The sequence below is a fragment of the Lissotriton vulgaris genome, chromosome 11 (genome assembly GCF_964263255.1).
Source record: "Lissotriton vulgaris chromosome 11, aLisVul1.2, whole genome shotgun sequence".
Taxonomy (NCBI): domain Eukaryota; kingdom Metazoa; phylum Chordata; class Amphibia; order Caudata; family Salamandridae; genus Lissotriton; species Lissotriton vulgaris.
Genome location: NC_141699.1, coordinates 960287917 through 960307691, shown reverse-complemented (window position 1 = coordinate 960307691; position 19775 = coordinate 960287917). Strand labels below are relative to the sequence as shown.

At 43.9% G+C, this 19775-nt stretch overlaps 1 protein-coding gene across 1 annotated transcript in view; it reads right to left on the bottom strand.

The window, feature by feature from the left end:
- The window catches only part of KCNAB1 (potassium voltage-gated channel subfamily A regulatory beta subunit 1), a 756359-nt gene that overhangs the window by 58777 nt on the left and 677807 nt on the right, over positions 1–19775 (bottom strand). The window contains exons 9-10 of the mRNA XM_086944907.1: positions 2567–2652; positions 444–564 (exon numbers count right to left, since the gene is read on the bottom strand). Of these exons, the coding sequence (XP_086801033.1) occupies positions 444–564; positions 2567–2652 (207 nt within the window). The remainder of the gene's footprint in view (positions 1–443; positions 565–2566; positions 2653–19775) is intronic.

Below are 19775 nucleotides of genomic sequence, written 5' to 3'. Positions count from 1 at the left end.
TAGCTTCAAATAGTCATTTTTTTTCAAATGAGACTGCAAGTAACATTTAAGTGTATACAAAAATGTTTACCATTGCGTATAAATGATAAGAAATATTATATCAATCTATTGCTCCTAAGTTGGGTTTTTTCAGTTGAACTATGTATTGTTAAACGATTCATAAACATGTCTAAAACATGAAATATTACCCAAAAGTTAATTTGATTTATTACACAGGATGATGAGTGGCTTGCCAGTGAAGGGATGTTGACCATACAAAAAGTTGAAACTGACTGCGCAAGTACATTACTTTAGATCAAGTAAGTTTTCTGCCTGTCAAATTCAATGAGTTCTTAAATAGAAAACCAGCAGTGAAGGGCCTGTAAAGTTACTGCACACAAAGGTTTGTGAACATACACCTGACTGCATATCCGGGTGACACCTTTTATAGACCAATCATTTACCTATTTTGTGGTACAACTCCGGAAGCTGGATTTCCACTTTCTCTCTTTGAAAGAGGTGGTATTCGGCTTGTTCGCATACTGGTGGAACCAAATTGAATTGTCTTGCAACAGAATAGGCTTCCTGGGGAAAAACACAAAACTAAATTATCACATTGCATTTTGTTGCATTGGAGCAGGACGTATTCACCAAAGATGGAGGGCACCTTTTCTCTACGGGTTATTACTTAACCCCTTCCGCGCTGTGCGAAGTTTCGTGCTGTGCGGGGGTTTTATTAAGTGGACGAGATTCGGACGGCCCCCGGCCGTCGTCAGCACACGCCCACGGCTGGGGGCCGTCCGAAGCACGCAAGGGGTTAAAATGTATCACTGATCTTCACATGGTTCTCAACATAAGATCTTTGCCCCACTCTTAAAGGTGCTCCTCTCTTACATTGAGAGAATCTGAGACCAGCAAAGCAGTGATTAGGAATAGGGTAAGGCAAATTTTGTTTTCAGTTCACTTTAAATGAACGGTGCGCCGGCGCAAACAATGATAATGCGCCCTATTATGGTGAATGCGCTGCCTCTGTTTCTTCACTATGTAGGCGGCACCCACCTGCACTTAAAAAGGGGATTAGAGATCCCCTTGCAGGCGGTTGCAGTCAGTAACTACACCCGCCTGCAAGGGGATGGCTGGAGGGGTCCATGGGACCCCTTTTACACCCTGCAGAGGGCTGCTCTCAGGGGCGCACTGACAGTGCACCACCTTTTACAATGGGCCTCCAGTGGGCTCCTTTGACTCTGCGCAACTGTCTGTAAAATGGCACAGGCCTAGAGTCAAAGGAGTTCCCTCATTTGCATAGGACACTGCCCTATGCAAATGAGGGAACACCCTCTGAAGGTAGCCCTGGCACATTAAGCGTGCCAGCACTATCAGTATTATAGCAGGGGGCGCACAAGCGTCGTCGCCCCTCTTCTATAACACCAAAGTGCCCCGGGGTCGCGCAAAGCGGGCACAAATGCCCGTTGCGCCACCGGGGCACCTTCTGTAATTCTGTACATTTTTGTAGGTACTTATTCAAAATTTTCGTGGAGGCATAAGAATGCTTGTGTTTGCAGGCTGAAACCACTTTTACCAGGGACCGTATTACAGAAGGTGCCCCGGTGGAGCAACAGGCGTTTGTGCCTTGTTTGCGCGCTCCCGGGGCACTTTGGTATTATTGAAGGGGGCACAAACGCTTGTGCGTCCCTTCTATAATACGGATAGCGATGGTTACTTAATGCGCCAAAGCTTCCTTCAGGGGGGGTTCCCTCATTTGCATTGGGGCGCGCCCTATGCAAAGGAGGGAATTCCTTTACTCTGCGCCTGTGCCAACATCACAACAGCACAAAATAGCCCAGGAACAAAGTCTCAGCAAAGACAAAACAATGCAGCCCTGAAACAACATAACAAGAATTCAATGATGTACCACAAAACAACACAGCAATACACTATTACAACCACATGTCAGAACAACACAGGCAAGAACACAGAATAACACTGCTCTACAGCAAAACAGCAGAAAACACAACCTGACACATGACAAGATAAATAGAACACAAACGTATTGCTATGCTTAAATGTTGTTATGTTTGTTTGTTGTATTGACTTATTGTGTTCTGTTTTTGTGTTGTCATGTTTGCATTTTTCTGCTGTGTGGCAACATTGTGCTCTATTTTACGTTATTAATGTGTGGTTGCAGCATGTTTTTCTGTTGTTGAATTTTGATTTTCGGTTTATGATGAATTTTTGTATAATTGTGCTGTTCTGTTGTACTGTTGTAACGCGTTGGTATGTTGTTGGATTGTATTGCATTGGCATGCTATTGAGTTTTCATTTTGTGCTGTTGTGATGTGTTGTATTATTGCTATATTATTGTGTTGTGCTATTGTGATATGTTGGGCACTATATTGTATAGTGGTAAAAGGTGTTTGCACTATATTATTTACCATCGAAGACAACTAAAAATGTTCTGAGAGTCGCTGTGTTGCCTTTGCGTGCCTGAGCAATGGATTAAACATGTGGGGTGTTTTTTGTCGTATAGTGGTTTTCTGTAACATGATTGTTCAAATTTACGTGCATTTCTTTTGTTAAGTGTCATTACCATGATCTCCATCGCACTCCACCGTGAGGTTCCCCAGTACATGGCCATCCCTTGGTTGATCACATACGTCATTGCTCGAACAATCTCTATGAAGCAAAAAACAAACAAACAGACAAATGGATTAAAATGTAATTTTATTTAAAAGCTCTTTATGAGGATCTAAATGCATTATGCGTCTAAATGGATTTTCCTAATACTTCCTGTTAAATTCCCCAATCAGAGCAACCGATAAATCTGCTTTACATGTATCCCGGCACTCCGTTTTTTAAAGTATGTTATGCAAGAAAACAACAACAGCATCTCTCACTCATGCAGGGCCGCTAGATTTTTGCAAAGAGTTAGCACATTATTGCAAAAAATCAAACAAAGAGGGTGCACACTAGCGCCTCGAAGCACACAAGACTAACACATCGTATTTGCATATTTTTTACATATGGGACTCTGGAGGTGGATCTAGAAGGACGCAGTGGGCACAGCAGAGACCCAAACAGCCTGATTCATCAAGCTGAATTGCGCTCGCAAAGGGCCAGAATCTGAGAATCTGGCCCTTTGCGAGTGCGATTTTTGCATTTGGGATTCATCATCCCAAATGCAAAAATCGGTAATCGCGATTTCGCTATTTTGCGAGGAATAACATTTAAGGAATCTCTATTTGAGATTCCTTAAATGCTATTCATCAACCAATTAGAAATTGCGAAATCGCAATATTTGGTCGCAATTTACCACCAAGTCTGACTTGGTGGTAAATTGCGAAAAAAGAGTAAAAATCACTTTAGTGCATTTTTTTCTTTTGCATGTTACACACACACATGTCCTTTGGACATGTGTGTGCGCAACACCTGTTCAAATGTGCATTTAAGGGGTGCTACAGGGTGTCCTTTGGACACCCCTGGCACCCTTTAAATCGCTATCTCATTTGCGACTAGCAAATTGCTAATCGCAAATAAGGAATACTCCCCATTCATTCCTATGGACCTTTTGGCCCACAGGAATGAATGGGGAGTTTTTCCTTATTTGCGATTAGCAATTTGCTAATCGCAAATAAGGAATGTGTGAAATCGCATTTTATTTTGCGATTCCTACATGAATCTCGTTTTGCGAGTCTCTAATAGCGATTCCTTATAAATCGCTATTAGAGACTCGCAAAACGGGTCTTTGATGAATCAGGCTGATAGTCTCAACTCAAGTCGATTTTAACTATGAACTATATATCAAGGCTCAAAGGTAACATCACATACACAGTGAATTGCACTATATTTAAGCACCAAATACTGTTATGTACCATGCTGCTCAGCCCATTTTCAGACAACATCATTGTTACAGTGATACCTAGACTTGCATCTTTGAACATGATTTTAGTTATGAAATTGAGGACCATTAACCTCGATTAATCGACTAGTCTATGGTTCATATTGCATCTTTGCACATGTATCCGGATACACGTTCCGTCAATATCTAGTCTACATATACACTTTGTATGCTTTTACAGTTAAGAACTTGCATTGTAGACGTTGCACATGGTTTTAGATAGGAAACAGGAATGCTAACTTCTGCTTTTTGTATCTTCTCTTTTCTTTTACTTTTGCCAATTGGATGATTTTTTTAATACGAAATTGTAAGAGTTTTAATTAAACATATGCAATGAAATATATTTGATTTGGCATATCTAGACCAGCTGGTTTGCTGAACCTGGGGCAGATATAAGAGTTTGCCAGCCTCTTTAGGAATCGTCTCTGCTGAGTGATGTGGGTTTTTTCCCTGAAGGTGGGCAGCTGCTTTCTCTCATTACCTCCGCGCCCATCTTCTTCTCACAGTCGGTACATATGAGTTTATCTCCATTCATGCAGAACATAATTACCATACTTGACTTTTCCTTCTCCATCCAAGATGGCCCCTATACCTACGAGTATAAATACTTCACTGGCGTAACGAAAAGTGAGGGGGCCCCCCTGCACGGTACTTAGAGGGGCCCCCTACGGGCTCAATCAGGAGCTCTTCGGCCAGAGTGCAGTGCCGAGGGGGCCCCTTTGAGCTAGAGCCCCCCCTCACGCAGGGGCTGCGGGGGCCTGTGTTACGCCCCTGAAATACATCACTTCCTGGGAAGGACTTACTGTTTCTTTTTCCTGCAGCCGATTACCATCTTGGCTACAGGTATGTTTTTCTATTTTTATTTTTATTGTTACAGACCAGCTAAAAGGTTTTGATTTCATTTGTTTCATGGCCACGCTTGTGTGTAGGGCATGCAAGACCACAGGGGGCATCTGTGGCCTGCTGGGCAGCCTGTGACAGCCTTAGAATATTCTATATATGGATTTATTTTTTGTGTTCTTTCTCAAAAATTACCCCTGGTTTTCAGATTGCAGGCATTAAGGGCTTCTGAGGGATGAGTGGCACTTATTCGGTTGTCCGATGCGATTTGAATGAGATGGCTAGACGCGTGCCTTCAGCCTGGTCTCAAAATGGCGCCTCCACTCTTGCCTAGGTAGCGCATCTTGCAGCTTTCGTCTGTCTCTTGGAGGTGAGTAGCGCAAGGATGCTACCATGTTTTCCAGCTGGCTGTTACAGAAAGTTGATAAGTGTGCCGGTCTGGTTACCATTTTTGTTTGCCTTGTTGATGCAATTGCATTTGGAAGTGTTTGAGAGGTCCTTCCTGTCTTTCCAGTTTGCTGACTGCTTAATGGCCGTGAGTGATGCAGTGGAAGTTCCTGTGGTGGCTGGGCCACCTGCAGGAGCGTCCATAACCCCAGATCTCTGGCCATTATTGCAGCTGCCGGGGAAGCTGTGTTTCGTTCCTGGGAGGGGGCATTGTTCTGGCAAAAGTGCCTAGAATTAAGCCTTCATTGGAGGGGGGTGAATATGACCTTGATGGGCATGTTGTGCACAACACAGATTGGTCCAGGTTTACAAATGTTGTAGTTCTTTTTATTTTTGTCACTTTCTTTACTTCGTTTGTTGGATTTAATTATATGCTGCCCTCTCCGCTGAGCGATCGGGGGCCGGCTCTGATGGTCGGTGGCTTGGTCTTAGAGCACTCCTGGTACTAGTGTTCCTCTCCTTTGAGGTGCTCGGAGCAGGTATATCGGACTGCGCATTGCTTCTGTTATGGGAGGTCACATTCGTTCTCCTGAGTGCATGGTCTAATTGCCGCTTAATTCTTGTCCTCCCTGCTTGGCGGTATGCCACTGGTGGGTGACACCCCTCTGTTGATCAGTATCATGGTGAAGCGAGTCCGCCTGGTTATTTAGTTACAGGTTTTTCCTTTCTCTTTGGTGCTGACATAGAGGGGTTACATGCCTTTAAGAGGGTCCTGGCTCCGTAAGGGCCTTGTGAAGGGGAGCTTGTCACTTGATTGGGAGCTCCTGCAGGTACTGTTTCACTGAGCAGTTGAATCTGCTTTTGCAGCTGGAATACGTACTTCGGCCCCCAAAGTTCATAAGGGTTCATATTCCATTGATCCAAATTCTGTCCCGTCTGAGGATGTGGTATTCAGGGCTTGAATCTGAAAGTTCTACTGGCCCACACTTCAGTCAATATGTATTTTCCAGTGTTTGATTACTTGGATGAAATCTGTGATTTTATTCTTGTATCGGTTGTGTGGGCGTGAATCTCTGCCCACACATAGGGCATTAGTGGTCTCTTGAGTAGACAGTGGGATGAAACAGATCAGATTGTTTTTCCTTGCCTTCTCTATATATGGTATGAAGAATTTTGCCAAAGATATTTTCTCTGTTGTGAGGGTTGTCTCTCTGATGGCAGGTCTTACTTCTAGCGGTTCCATGAGGCCTCCTGCCGAGGTTTTCCATGGTTATTGATTCATACTTTTACTGGTCCAGATAGTATCTTGTGAGTTCCACCTTGGTCTGGACTCCTAAGGGGTAATTCAGTGTATCCCTCATATGTCATTCCAGTTGTTGTTTCTCCAGCTGTTTCTGCCGCTCTTCTGGAAGAGTGAATTCCTGATGTCCCCCGATCTCATAGATATCTACCTCCATGTCCCGGGTCCTCCGTCCAACTAGCAGTTCCTCTGTTTTGCTGTTCTGGGCACCAGCTCTCTGTTTAGGGTCATGACCTTTGGGCTAGTGTCCACGCCCAGGGTGTTTTTCCATGTTTTTGGCACCATTAGTGGATATTTTACATTCTGATGGTGTCCCTTCTGGATGTATGTCGTTACTACGCATGCTTTTACTACGCATGCCTTTACCACGCGCGTTTTACAATGCAAGTCGTTACAATGACTTACGTTGGGGGGCGCTGGATAGTGAATAGTTTAATTTACTATTCCAACTCCAGTCCCCGTGGATAGTAGGGAAGGTTTTGGATAGTAAATTAAACTATTCCCTATCATACAGCGCCCCCCCAGCGCAAGTCGTTGTAACGACTTGCGTTGTAAAAGTTGCGTGGTAAAGGTACTGTGTGGTAAAAGTTGCGTTGTAAACGCTGTTCCCTGTCCCTTCTTCGCATGACTGTCTGCCTCTTGTTGGAGGTTCTCAGGGTGAACACGCTGTTGATGGTGCATGGCTTCTTGATCCAGCCATCGCAGGATCTCCTCTTCATTAGGGCCTGCTTCAAGAAGGACTTTGTGTCAGAGGAGCGTTGTGTTTGTCTCTGCTCCCATTTGTCCTCGCTCCGTCTTCGTCCTTTAGCTTCTGCAAGGACATGGCTTCACAGCCAAAGAAGGTGTCTTCTACATTATCCCTTGGGGGAGGCTGCACCTGTATCCCCTTGATCACCATCTCCCGAGGCACCTATGCTACTTCTTACAATAGGCAGCTTTCAACACCCTGCATTTTGAAAACCATATTCATCTCAACTCCCTCAAAAGCCACCTCTTATTGGGATAATTCCTCAGCATCTTTTTTCTTCAAAACCCTCTCTGGAAAAGCTTGCTCACCCCTATTAAACTTTGCCATACCTCTCTAGCTCAAGCAGTCTTCCCAGAAAGTCTCAAAACAGGTCAGAGAGTTACACTAGATCTGTGTTAACCTCGTCAAGTACTGACCCAGTGCTCATCTAACCTTCATTGAAAAGTAGTCCATGCTCACTGCAATATAACATCTTTGCCAACCATCTCCTGCACAATTACCAATCTGGTTTCAGTTCAAACATAAGCATGGAGACAGCTACCTTGCAAATTGTAGACAACATTCTCCTTAGCATAGATAAAGATGACTCCTGCCTCCTTATACTTCTGGACCGGACGACCGGGAGTTACTAGTAGCTCGCGGAAAACTTCAGAGTAGTTCCCAGCCTTAGGTTCACTTTTAACTAAGGATTGCAAAAAGTGTTGCATTTTCTTTTTAAAGTTAAGGAAAGGCTATGTTTTTTTAACATTATCAGGCTGCAGATAACAGAGCCTGATAGAGCAGTGCTCCACTCAGATTTATGACCCATGTGGGTCACAAAAGTCCTTCTCAACTCAATATTGGAGCATGAGAACAACATGAAGTTTCTGAATGTTTTTAAATGAGAGAAAATTACAATGAAGAGTTAACTTCATAATGAAGTAAACCCTACATTTTTATTTTTTTCCTTTTCAAAGTGTAACATTTACAAACAGCAGGCATCTTGCTCCCAGTAGCTAGTAGACAGTGCCATATTTACAACTGAAAAATAGTCGTTTTCTTTTTATGGGGAGAAATATAAAGTGAAGAAAAATGTTTATATAAAATGTTGTCTTAATGTTTTTCTCTACGTTAAATTAAGCCAATTAAGTCCTAATGTTTCATGAAGCCTATTTCTTCACTTTAAATTCTTCACATTTAAACAAATGACTGTATTTTCCGGTTATAAATATGGCACCATGTCTACGTGGCACTGGGAGTAATATGCCTGCTGTTAGTAAATACACTTTTACATGAGAGAAAATTAAAATGATGAGTTTTATGTAATGCATATAAACATAACGTTAACTCTTCATTTGAATTACCTCCCATTTCAAAGTGTCGCATTTACACACAGCAGGCATCTTGCTCCCAGTGGCTAGCAGACATGATTCCATATTTATAACTGAACAAAACAGCCATTCTTTTCAATGAGAGAAATTTAAAGTACAGTGAAATGTTCAATCAAGTGCAGAAAAATGTTCCTTATTAAGAACATTTTTGCAGAACATTTTTCTGCACTTTAAATTTCTCCCATTTAAAAACAAAATGGTTGTATGTTTTTGTTGTACACATAACGGTGCCACATATAGTGAAAGGTATATTATGTGCCACAAGTGCTCTCAGTCACCCTTACACATATATCTCATTCATTCACACACAAGCTCATACATCTCCATAGACCATGCACTCACTGACGTACATAGCAGCCCTATCATATTACCCTTGGTCACAATACTTTGTTCAAACCATAGTATCGGGCTCCATAGAGATTAGATTTAAAGTCCATGAAGCTGGACGAGGGGGTGTCAGGTAACAATGCTTGAGTTACTTGGCGTTCAGTAGCTCACGACAATATTCACTGATCTGAAGTAGCTTTTGTTACAGAAAAGTTTGGAGACCCCTGTTCTGGACCATCTACCATCCTACCATCCTTGACACCCTGAAAACTTCTCTGTGATGTGCTGGCAATAGTTTTGAACGATTTTTCTTGTATCTCTCCAACCCAGACCAGTTCAGTCATATGTTCAATTCCAGGTCCTCGAAGGACCCTATCACCAACACTGTTCCAAATAGTTATTTCTTGTCCCCAATTCATCTACGTACACAAATGTTAGACTGTACTCCCTGATAACAGCTACCAGATTTCCCCAAAAAGCCATTGAGACACAACTTTACTTGAAAGTCCCCTCCACTCCAGAACGTCAGTACTTAAAACGCTCCCTGCACCTCACCGAGAACTAGATGGCCCAGCACTTGCATGAAGGAAAACCCCACCAAGGCAGATTTCCAGCTATTCATCATAACCCACAAGCAACGACTAATTTGGCTTGATAACATGAACATATATGCTTTTGAACACCACCTTTTACCCAATAGGAAGTCATCTGGGTTCACACTAGACAGCAAACTCGCGCTTAACGTAAAAAAAAAACCCACAACAGCATGGTACTTGCTCTCTCTACTACATACTGGGAAAACATTCCTCCCAGAAAAAGACTTCGGACCTGCCATTCAATAGCCAAACATCACATCTAGAAGATAGCAATGACCTTCTCCACAACTTAAAAATCTGCATAATGTCCCCCGTGTCATACAACCACAGCATGCCGCATCAAGGGCATGAAGAAATATGACTAGATTATCACCACCCCGATGGAATTCCACTGACTCACCTTGCCCGGCCACACCATCTTCAAAACTAGCAGCAGAATCTACAAAGTCATTATGACCATCTAGATGACAAGCTTCCCACACACCTGCCACTAGGACATCATCTGATTAGAGATGATGAAGTGCAAAGAAGAAGACAAAAACAACTATGCACCCATGACCTGAAACAACATCCCCTTATCCACCATGCCTGCCTCAAACCTGTCCCCTTTAGGAGAGAGCAGAGGAGAAATGTCATCAAGAACACTACATCACGATGCAGTAACAGTCCACTTCTACTCTCAGAACTTAGGTACCTCCCTGATCACTAATTAAAGGTATATATTTGGATTGTTCCCTGTACAGCATTCTGCTATCTTTTAGTTAGATCTACACTATATGAATGCCATATACATACATACGTACATATATACCTACATACTATTAACCCCTCCGCCGCAGCGATAGGGGGAAGGGGGGGGCCGAGCGGCGCTCTCATGCTGGTGATGGAACCGCTCTGTCACCAGCCTCGGTTGCGCTGCGCTTATGATGGAGCGGTTCCGTCATGGCCCCGCCCGCTCAATAGAACGCGCCGCGCGGCGCGAAATCAGCACCGCGCAGGCGCGCCGAGCGGGCCATGACGGAACCGCTCCATCATCAGCACAGTGCAACCGAGGCTGATGACGGAGCGGTTCCGTCATCAGTATGGAACCGGTTAAAATAATTAGAAACAGTCATTCAAAATATATTTTGCACGCTATTTCATTGCTACTAAAGCATCAGTTAGCATTGGTGTGTGAAGTCACAGAAAAGTTACAGAAATTAAGGCAACAACTTTACAGGGGAAACACCTACAAGAATTCAAGATTCAATCTTCTGCAACTGAGAGATTCCCAGATAGCAATGGTCATATAAAATGTGTACCAAAACCATTAAATGAATTGATAAACAAAAATCTCCAGGCAAAAAGGCCCCACCAGGAAAAGGTAAACAAGAAAAAGAAACAAGAAAAACTCTGGTAAAAATATCCCTTGCAGAACAGAGTATGATCAGAGGATACTGAACAACGTCAGAGGGGTTAATAACAGTACTCAGACTGATGAGTTATGCAAATGAGAAGGGAAAACATGCAGGTAATTGTTAGTTCTGAAATATCTGTCCCTAGGCATGTAGCCTGGATTGCCCTCTACAATTTGAGAGGGCCTGCATGACTAAGATGACAGTAGCTCGGTAGTTCTGCAGTTAGCAGGCACCTCGCATACCTTTATACCAGGCCCGGACTGGCCTATAGGGCAATGAGGCAGTGCCCGGTGGGTTGGTCTGTCTGATCAGTAAGTGGGCCGTTTTTTGTTGTTTTAGCAGTTTGGGGCCTATTTTACGATAAGGTGTGTCTTTTTTTAACTTCTTGAATTCAATGATATTATCACAAACATTGCTTGCAGCAAACACTAATGCACGCAGTTTCACACCCCTTGCAAAATACCCACACAGCTTTACAAGCTTAAAACTGACCCGATTTGCAAATGTGGCTCTTTGGTTTGCTAATAGCGCCCACTTTTATTTTGGTGCCCGGGCCGATGTGTGTCCCAGTACGACCCTGCTGTATTCACCTTTAAACCGCAGACTCGGGCAGCATTTGATCACATAACTGCAATGGCCCATAATAGATAATTGTGCTCCGAGCTAGCAGCGGAGCCGATAGTCAATTACAATCTCCATGGGGGCGATGGACGAGATTATATTTTGCAAATTCGTTAAAGAGTCGGAAATAAATAGTGAGCGGACATGACGGAATCATGATGTCTCACCATCGATTGTCTTCTTCAGTTTACCCATAATTAGTCTCTAAGTAGCTGGTGTAATGTTTAAAATCCACAAGAGGGCAGCATTGCAGAAAAAATAGCTATCAATGAGATTTACTTTTTTTAAATATATATATATCCCTTCACGATTCTTCCAAGCTCACAGTGATGATGGGGCGGATTGAAATACATAAACAGTTTCCACTAGTGCTTCCTATGTGAAATGGTATATATCTGAACAACAACTGCAGCTCTCACTCATTCATGGTTAATGAATTTCTCGTGCTCTCATTGTTCAATGTCTACTTCTTTACATGTAAAGCAGGTGCACTGGCAACGTGGGCCCCAGTGTGTGAGTGGCCCTTAACACCCCAACTGCAAAAACATTTTATTTTTACCAAAACAGGGGATTTGGGCCCAACGCATCAATCTATTACAACCCATAATGTTTTTTCTAAAGCACATTTACACATGTATGCCAACATTTTGCAAGGTTCTGAGAGTGCGTTTGTGCAAGGGTAAGTAGAGCTTTAAGACACAAAGCAGCAGAAACGGCGCTATATCAGATAAGATATGGCACATTCATACCTGCCAACCTGAAGAACAATTGGAAGGTGTGAGGAGGGGCGGGGCCTTGAAGGGGGCGGGGCTTGAGGCGAGAAGTATCTACAAAGCACTTTTGAACCCCACCCCGCCAAAAAGCCCCATCCTTCCACAACAAAAAAGCTTGCCGAGGCTAGTGCCGATATCCCGGGGTGTTTTCACACCCCTTACTGAACGTCGGCAGTTCAAAACCTCTGAAAACAGCTGAAAAATCCCTATTTACAGTGGTTTTGAGCTTGTTTTCCCTGCCCCCGTGTGATATCGGCTCCACACCGGGAGACCGCGTGATGGGAGCCAATATCGTATGTCACGTGGGGGCACCATGTGAGCTGACAGTTATGCACATTTCTGCTGCCTCCTACAGCCGACGCACTGCGGGCTACCTAGCACCAACTCAGACACCCTTGCACCTCGTTACAGGCAGAATTGTTTTGTGAGGAAGGGGCAATTATCAAGCAGAATATAAGTTCTACAATATCACAAATTATACATGGCCTAGCTTTGTCCAGTTGTCAATGTGTACACATTTACACTAAAGGGTGTCCCTTGAGAACAAATCTAATATAAGGCACCACGTGTTTGACTTTGCGCTGAGCGCAGAGCTTCACGTAATGCTATGACAGTATTTTTGCATGACTGTATCCGATGTCATCGGCATGCAACTGTCTGTAGATATGGTGCTGCACAATTTTTCCCTGATCATACAACAACGCAAAGCAGAATTCCATGCATAGCAATAGTGGGTGATTTTTGGTAAACCTGAGATATAGCTTCATGGCGCTAGGGAATGGAGTAAAGAACCTCAGAAAATTTGTCAAAGGAAATGACTGGAACCAGTCTCGATGAAAGAGATATGTAAAAATGTTTCCTGAACACTGAGGAGTATAATCAGTGCTTAATTTGAGCCGGAGGTTTCCGGTTCTCGGCACCAGCATCTAATTATCAACATCGGCACTTAGGACAGACTGCCACATGGTGGCACTATTTGCATAGTTAAGAGATGAGCACAAAACAGGTATTTAATCATTCAATAAAGATTAAAAATGAATAATGCCTGCCAACCAAGCCATTCTTATAGTTTTGGGTGCCTGGGATTGCCGTAATCGTCTCACTTGTACAAGTGTTAGTACTGTCATTGGCAGTGCTGGCAGAGCCAAAGGGTGGTGCAAGTGCAGTGGGTTCTGGACGATGTCCTGGCACGTAATTTTTTTGACAAATTAACCACTGAGTTTATTTACTAAATTCTCACGCAACACAGCCCAGCAAGCACAGATGCTGCGCTGCATTGAGCGAGAGGAAGAGAGCATGAATACCCCTTTTTAATAGAGTTATGACCCTGTCCTGCACTTTCTCTGAAGCTGGCACAGAATCAGGCTGCCTAGCGCCATGCACACACCTTTGCACCATAGTGTCTGCGTGAGTCTAGCATATGTTTTGCATTGGAAGGTTACCCTTCAGGTACAACATACTTTGCTTAGTCTCACTTTAAAACTTTTCCTACTTTATTTGTGTACTGTACAATGCATCACACATTCAAAGTCAGAAAAGACTGGAGAAATAGAAGCATTTTTCCTCAGACTGGAGAAATAAAAGCATTTCTCCTCAATTGCGCCTATGTCAAAAAGGCGTTATTTTTTGGTGCAAAACCCTGTGTACTTTTTTTAGCCAATAGGGTTTTGCACTGAAAAGCACGTTTGAAATTAACATTGTGGCCAATTAGCATAATTTTTGAGACACGGCTCAGCGTAATGTACCCCTAAAAGTCTGCCTCACTCAGAGATGGTGGGAGAGTGTGCCACAATATTGAGGCTGCAATAAAGAAAGCCTTTTCGCCTGATCTAGCACTGTTGGTTTTGTGAACCTGTGAGGATAGCATGCTGATATTGACATTGCTTACAAACAAACATGCATTTTTGGGCCAAGGAAAAAGAGGATTGATGAAGTACTTGATATTCAAGACACATTTATAAAAGAAAAGAGTGCCAGGTTCTAATCCCGCCTCATGTCTCTTTCTTCCATCATCTTCACTTTCTGTTGCCTTTTCTCATTGCTGGTGGTTCTTTTTCATCCCTGCTCTGGGAAGTAACCTTTGTAAGATAAATATATTGATCATTTATGGGTGTGTGAGTATTGGAAGGGAAAGGAGTTGATAATGTCATTTTATGTTATGCAGATTTGTAGCACACACTATCACCTGGGTGGGTATCCTGGTGTTGAGTTGCTGTGAGTTGAATGACTGTTTGGTTAATATCCTTTGTGTTATGGTTTTTAACACCACAATTCTAACAGAGACAAACAGTATTACAATTGTTTTGACATATTTTCTTTTTGTGTTTGTAGATTTAAGTTTACATTTCAAAGGGAAAAAATACCATATTTCAATGCTTTTCTTGATCTTTTGTATGTCCTGGTATGACCATAAGGGCCACATGTGAAGTATACTGGTCATGTGTCAATCCTATACCTGCTCTTTATCTGGTTCTCTGTTTTCCTATCTTTCACCGCCTCCTTCTTTTCTGCCTTTCTTTCTCTCTCTTTCGCTGTGTCATCGTTTGATGATGAAAATTAAGCTGCGCCTGCTAAAATTAGTGCCGGTGCCAGTGCTTAATTTGAGCTGGTGGTGTCTGGTGCTCAGCACTAACACTTAATTGCCAACCCGGCACTTATGACAGTCTGCCACATGGTGTCGCTGTTTGTCTGGTTTGTAGATGAACACAACAGCTGCTGTTTGTTGCTTTGGTGTACATTACAGGTGACTGGTACCTGCTGCCCAAGCCATTCTTGTAGGTTAGACGGTCTTGAAAAATCTGAATTTTCATGCTGTGGGACTGTGAGAGTTGGTGGTTGCGTTGGTACTGTCGTTGGCAGTGCTGGCAGGGGCAATGGGTGATGCATCCAGCCGTGGCTTCCTGACAGGGGCCCTGGCACTTATTTTTTCACAAATTAAGCATTGACTAATGTTCAACGCCTATAGCCACCAGCACAAATACAATGTTCTTCCTGCCAGAGACACAGTCTAGCATGGTTGCCGTCACTACTTGCTTGGGGAAAGCCTATCACCACTGCACGTCACCCTGCTCACAAGTGGGGACATCTGCATACAGCATTACAAGATTGTAGTTTGACCTATGGGGGAAGTGTTTGGTGATAGGAAAGGATCAGAGACATGCTCCGTCATGACGACTTGTACACTGACGGAACGCTCTATGTGTTATTGTTGCTTGGTAACTTGAAGACACTAAAAATAGTTTTTTAATATTAAAAAAGTTCTTCCTTCCAGGTCTCAGGAAATGACATACTAGGTTGGTAAACTGAGTAACGCCTGCTATGTACAGCGCTTAGAAAGTGCAGCATAAGCGCTATATATGATATAATTTATTTATGAGCCATGACCCTCAAGGACCAGCAGTATAAGCCTCACTCACCCACAGTCACTGGGATCCCTCACAGATTAATACCTTAGAAGATATTAAACAGCGTAATTCCACACTCATGAACACCCAAACATGGTTGGCAGAAAATCATCTCAAACTGAACGCTCTTAAGACCGAATTCCTCCTTATAGCCCCCCCCGCTAAAATCCCCTTGATGCAAAACTTAATCCAACATCTTACTGCACTCAACGTTCAACCAACTACTGTGGATTCAGCAAAATCCTTTGGAATAACTCTGGACAGCAATCTCACTATGCAGAAATACGTTAGCAATGCTACAAAGGGAGCAAACTTCCAGATAAACATTCTAAGGAAGTTGAAGCCATTCTTGCCAGTCAACGACTTCAAACAGGCTGTACAAGCGCTAGTTATCCCTCGTGTGGATTATTGTAGAGTCTCTTTATGCCGCCTTCCAAAAGCGACTACAGCGCCCCTTGAGCCTCAATAAACTCTGCAGTAAGACTTATCACTGGCTCGAAATGAAGTACCCACATCTCCCCTGACCTAAAATCCTTGAACTGGCTCCCGCTTGAAGCAAGAATTCATCTAAATATAGCTTGCATGACACATAAGGCCTTACACCACAAGGCGCCCATTTACCTCGCACAGAAATTGACAATCTCGGGTGGCTCAAGGTCCTCTAGGGGTGCTGATAACCTACTACTGAAACCTCAAAGATTCAATAAAAAAAACAACATATAAACGAGCCTTCTCTGGGATGGCGCCTAGGATTTGGAATACTCTTCCCCCTGAAACCAGACTGAATTCTTCTACTGTATCTTTAAAAAAGGAAGTAAAAGTGATTCTCATGGCAAAATGTACTTGACCACTCTACCCTGCCCTGAACCTTTCCAACCGAGAAGCGCCTGTTTTGTTCTTTGACGACTTTTCTGTGTTTTTGTATTATGATCCCATGCTTCGGTACTCTACGACTTTTTCGTGTGTATTCTTATATTTATCCCATGCTTGTTCTTTCCCCCAAATTACTGCATGTATAATGTGTCATGCTATTCATTAGGTATAATCAGCTTTATCATTGTAAAGCGCTCTGATATCCGCAAGGATCTTGTTCTCGCTCTATAAAACCTTCAAAATAAATAAAATAAATAGATTCAAATATCACAAACTTGGAAACTGGCGTCCAGTATAAATCTGATAAGACTACAGAGATGTGATTGAATGTTCACGAGCCTAGGAAGAGACAGGCAGTGAGATTTTGGTTGTGTTTTAGCACCATAAAAACTGGCTGCAGACGTTCCCATAATTTATGGGGACTCGGATGTATGTGTTTGCTGCCTGAAACTGAAAAGAAGTGTATAAATCTGGGAAGATGCGCCTCAAACAGCAAAAAAAGGGTGAATTATGATTAGTGCACTGGAGCAGAACAGGCTGTTCTCTTTTGAAGCTGCTTCTCTAGCTAAAGGGCACATACTTCACTCAGACATTCTCTAAGTTAGTACAGGAACTTCAGACTGTGCAGAGCAGAAACAGGAAGAGGCAGGCATAGCTCTATGTTTCTGAACGTTGCTGTCTGCAGCTCAAGCCAGTAGAGAATTTCTGGGCTAAGTGCATGTGTTTTACACAGTGCAATATATAATAATATATAATATATAACAATAGTGGAGGAGTGTGGCTCACTGATTAGAGCGGCAGACCCTGGTGCAGAGGTCTGGCTCGGGACCAGGGTTCAATTCCCGACGCGGCAGGGTCCTGAGCCCAAAAATGTCCATGGACTCGATAATTCTCGCCTCGGTGCCTACTCTAATCATGGGGTCCCACGCTGCAACTCTGGGCAATAGCTTGCTTAATCTCCACTATGGCGGCCCACCCGCTGCGGGATGCCTGGCTTTCACCTTGGGGATGCCCAGTAGGGGTTATCTCACAGGGAAAAGCCAGGACGGGTTCCCAAGGCAAGCGCCTTGATGCCTTCGGGTGATACGTGCGCTATATAAGTCGCAATACATACATACAATGAAAGAAGGCACACAACTATTGGATATCCCAGCACACATTTCCTTGATGTGACCTCAAGGGCTCGTTAAGGCATTCATTTGCTTCCTGCCAGTGGCAGGCGGCATGGCTCGCGGGTGGCGGGTGGGATGGGATGGGATGGGATGGGTGCGGGGGTCGCGCGGGTTTGGGAGGTCACACATATAAAAAAAATAAACTTATCTTGCCGGCGGGTCCTGCGTCTCTGCTCCTGCTCTCTTCGTGGATCTCGAAGAACAGGAAGCAGACCCCACTGACCAATTACAATGCTGCAATGCAGCGTTGTGATGTGTAAGCACACAGGCTCCCCTGACCAAATATAAAGCTGAAGTGCAGCGCTGTGATTAGTCTGAGCATCCTGGTTGAATGGAGTCCTGGGCATGTTCTCCATTCAGGCTGTAATGCAACCTGCATGGAGAACAGGGAATGTACGGATGTCTATTTTGGGCAGCCCGAAAGGGCCGGCCAAACAGTCATGTGCACTTAGTGGTGTGCAAACCACTCTTCCCCTGCCCTTCTACAAGAGAGCAGAGCAACACCACACACCCACCCGCCCGCAAAGCAGCACAAAGCATAAAATCATAATAACTAAAAGCTAATATCATTTTATGTTTCTTCTTTGCACTGCTTAAAAGCAGTGGGGCGAAGCTCCTCTGCAATAGCGGAGGAGCCACCACTAGGAAATCATGCCCTTACATGTGGGCATTTACTGTCCTTTGGCTTTTTAGACTGATCAACTCCAACATTACATACCCTCCACACCCCTGAAACATAGCAGACTTTTATGGTAACATATTTCCCCTCTCTCGCGTATTCAAGGTAGCATTTATCCCTTCGTGGAGGTTACTAGATAGGTGGATTTTGGTGTAAGGATACTGGGTGGAAATAATGTTTCCTACCAGTATTCCGGCATCTAAGTAATGGTAATATGGTAAATACGAGTTGCATAGTGCAGTGGCGCTCAAATTACTGGGTCCTAAATCACGGATTCTGACTGATCATTGCACCCCTGAACTGGGCAAATATGAGTTTTAACCACAAAATGGGGAATAACCTTGAAGATTTGCAACTCTCAGGTCCAAATCTGCATGGTAATCTCTAATTCTGGAGGGGGGGGGCAGGATGCTGTGTCAGGATTGCGGAGTGTGTCTTGGGGTATGGAAGGAAGTGGACCAGATGAGGGGATATGGCCGCCCACATGCTACGATTGTGCCCACAGTCTCGGCCTGACCTGCATGTCCTTTTACCAGCTCGCATTTCTGGCTGGTAAAACCTACCATGGTGTGCCCGAATCCTGTAATCCTGGGTGTGGGAGCATGGGGCCTGCTGTAATCAGCCGGAATGGTTCCAAGCAGGAGATTTATTTTCTACCCCGATCAGTTATTGTCCCAGGAAAAGTACAGGACCCGGAAGTAATGGGCCCATTTCCAAATGCAGATTCTCCATTCTGGGGACAATCCCAGTCCCATTTGCTATCTGTTCTGGGTAGGATTCAAATGGGAGTATGCAGGCCAGGGGCCTGGGGTGGGGAGGGTGTCAGGGGCAGTGCAGGCTATGGGGTCAAGACAGGGGTGCAGTTCAGCCACCCCCACCCTATATTGTAGGGTAGTTGGACAAAGGTCAGACTCCGGGCTTTAATTGGGCCAGGTCCTGCCGGTGCTCGGCACCTGCAGTTCTAAAAAGCAGGTGCTGAGACGGGTCTGTGTCGGGCTCCACATTTTCTTTTTCTTTTACCTCTGAAACACTACCACCTTTCACTGCCTATAATGTAACTCAAAAGAGACTCATTATAGTTCTTTCACAGTTGCCTCATGTCAGAACTTAAGCATTTTCAATGTTATATACAGCAAAGCTGTAGTTTTTTCTTATTTATCGTCTGCAACTAACAACCATTGAAAGCCAACAGTCCTGACTTGTGGGTGTAATGTTACTTGTTGTATTATATATCTGGATGCAATGACACCAGCAACAAAATACCAGTCTGGTGGCACAGCTAAGCACAGATTTTTAGTTTACCTGTTTTTAAGCCACGCCCCTAATTACATCGCCCACGCACCTTTGAGAGAACCCCCCCTGGTTTTTTATCCCACTTAAAGCCCTGGTCAGACTACCTTTGCGCCTGTAGCTC